The sequence below is a fragment of the Orycteropus afer genome, unplaced genomic scaffold, assembly GCF_000298275.1.
Source record: "Orycteropus afer afer isolate SDZICR_OR568_19922 unplaced genomic scaffold, OryAfe1.0 scaffold01483, whole genome shotgun sequence".
Classification (NCBI taxonomy): domain Eukaryota; kingdom Metazoa; phylum Chordata; class Mammalia; order Tubulidentata; family Orycteropodidae; genus Orycteropus; species Orycteropus afer.
In genome coordinates this window covers 82,474-82,983 of record NW_006923070.1, presented here as the reverse complement: position 1 = coordinate 82,983, position 510 = coordinate 82,474, and the positions used below count along the sequence as shown (strand labels likewise).

Sequence of the window (510 nt, the reverse complement as noted above, 5' to 3'; positions counted from 1 at the left end):
AACGGGCATGACTGAGAGAAACGGTGGACGTGTGTGACCGTTTCCTGACCAGGCTGTCTCTGCTCTTGCAGGTGTCCGGTGTGAAGGGCAGCTGGTGGAGTCTGGGAGAGACGTGAGGCAGCCAGGAGGGTCTCTGAGTCTTTGGTGTAAGGGCTCTGGATTCATCTTCAGCAGTTATGACATGGATTGGGTCCGCCATGCTCCGGGCAAGGGGTTAGAGTGGGTCTCAGGTATTACTCCTGGTGGGGGCGCTTGCTACTCAGACTCTGTGAGGGGCCGATTCACCATCTCCAGAGACAACACCAAGAACACGTTGTATCTGCATATGGACAGCCTGAAACAAGAGGACACTGCTCTGTATTACTGTGTGAAAGACACAGTGAGAGGAAGTCAGTGTGAGCTCAGACATAATCCTGCACTGCAGGAAGGGAACCGGGCTCCAGGGAGCGCTCAGGACTCACTAAGTACAGGGACCAGCACCAGGGGCAGGTGCCAATGGGGGTGGAGAGC

General features: G+C 55.9%; 1 gene segment (V, D, J or C); it reads left to right on the top strand.

The window, feature by feature from the left end:
* Window positions 1–71: 71 nt before the first annotated feature.
* Window positions 72–379, top strand: LOC103213268 (the record flags this gene model as incomplete). The annotated part of the segment is given in 1 exon segment: window positions 72–379. A coding segment is annotated over 1 exon segment (308 nt), but the record flags the coding sequence as incomplete, so codon positions are not given.
* Window positions 380–510: the final 131 nt, after the last annotated feature.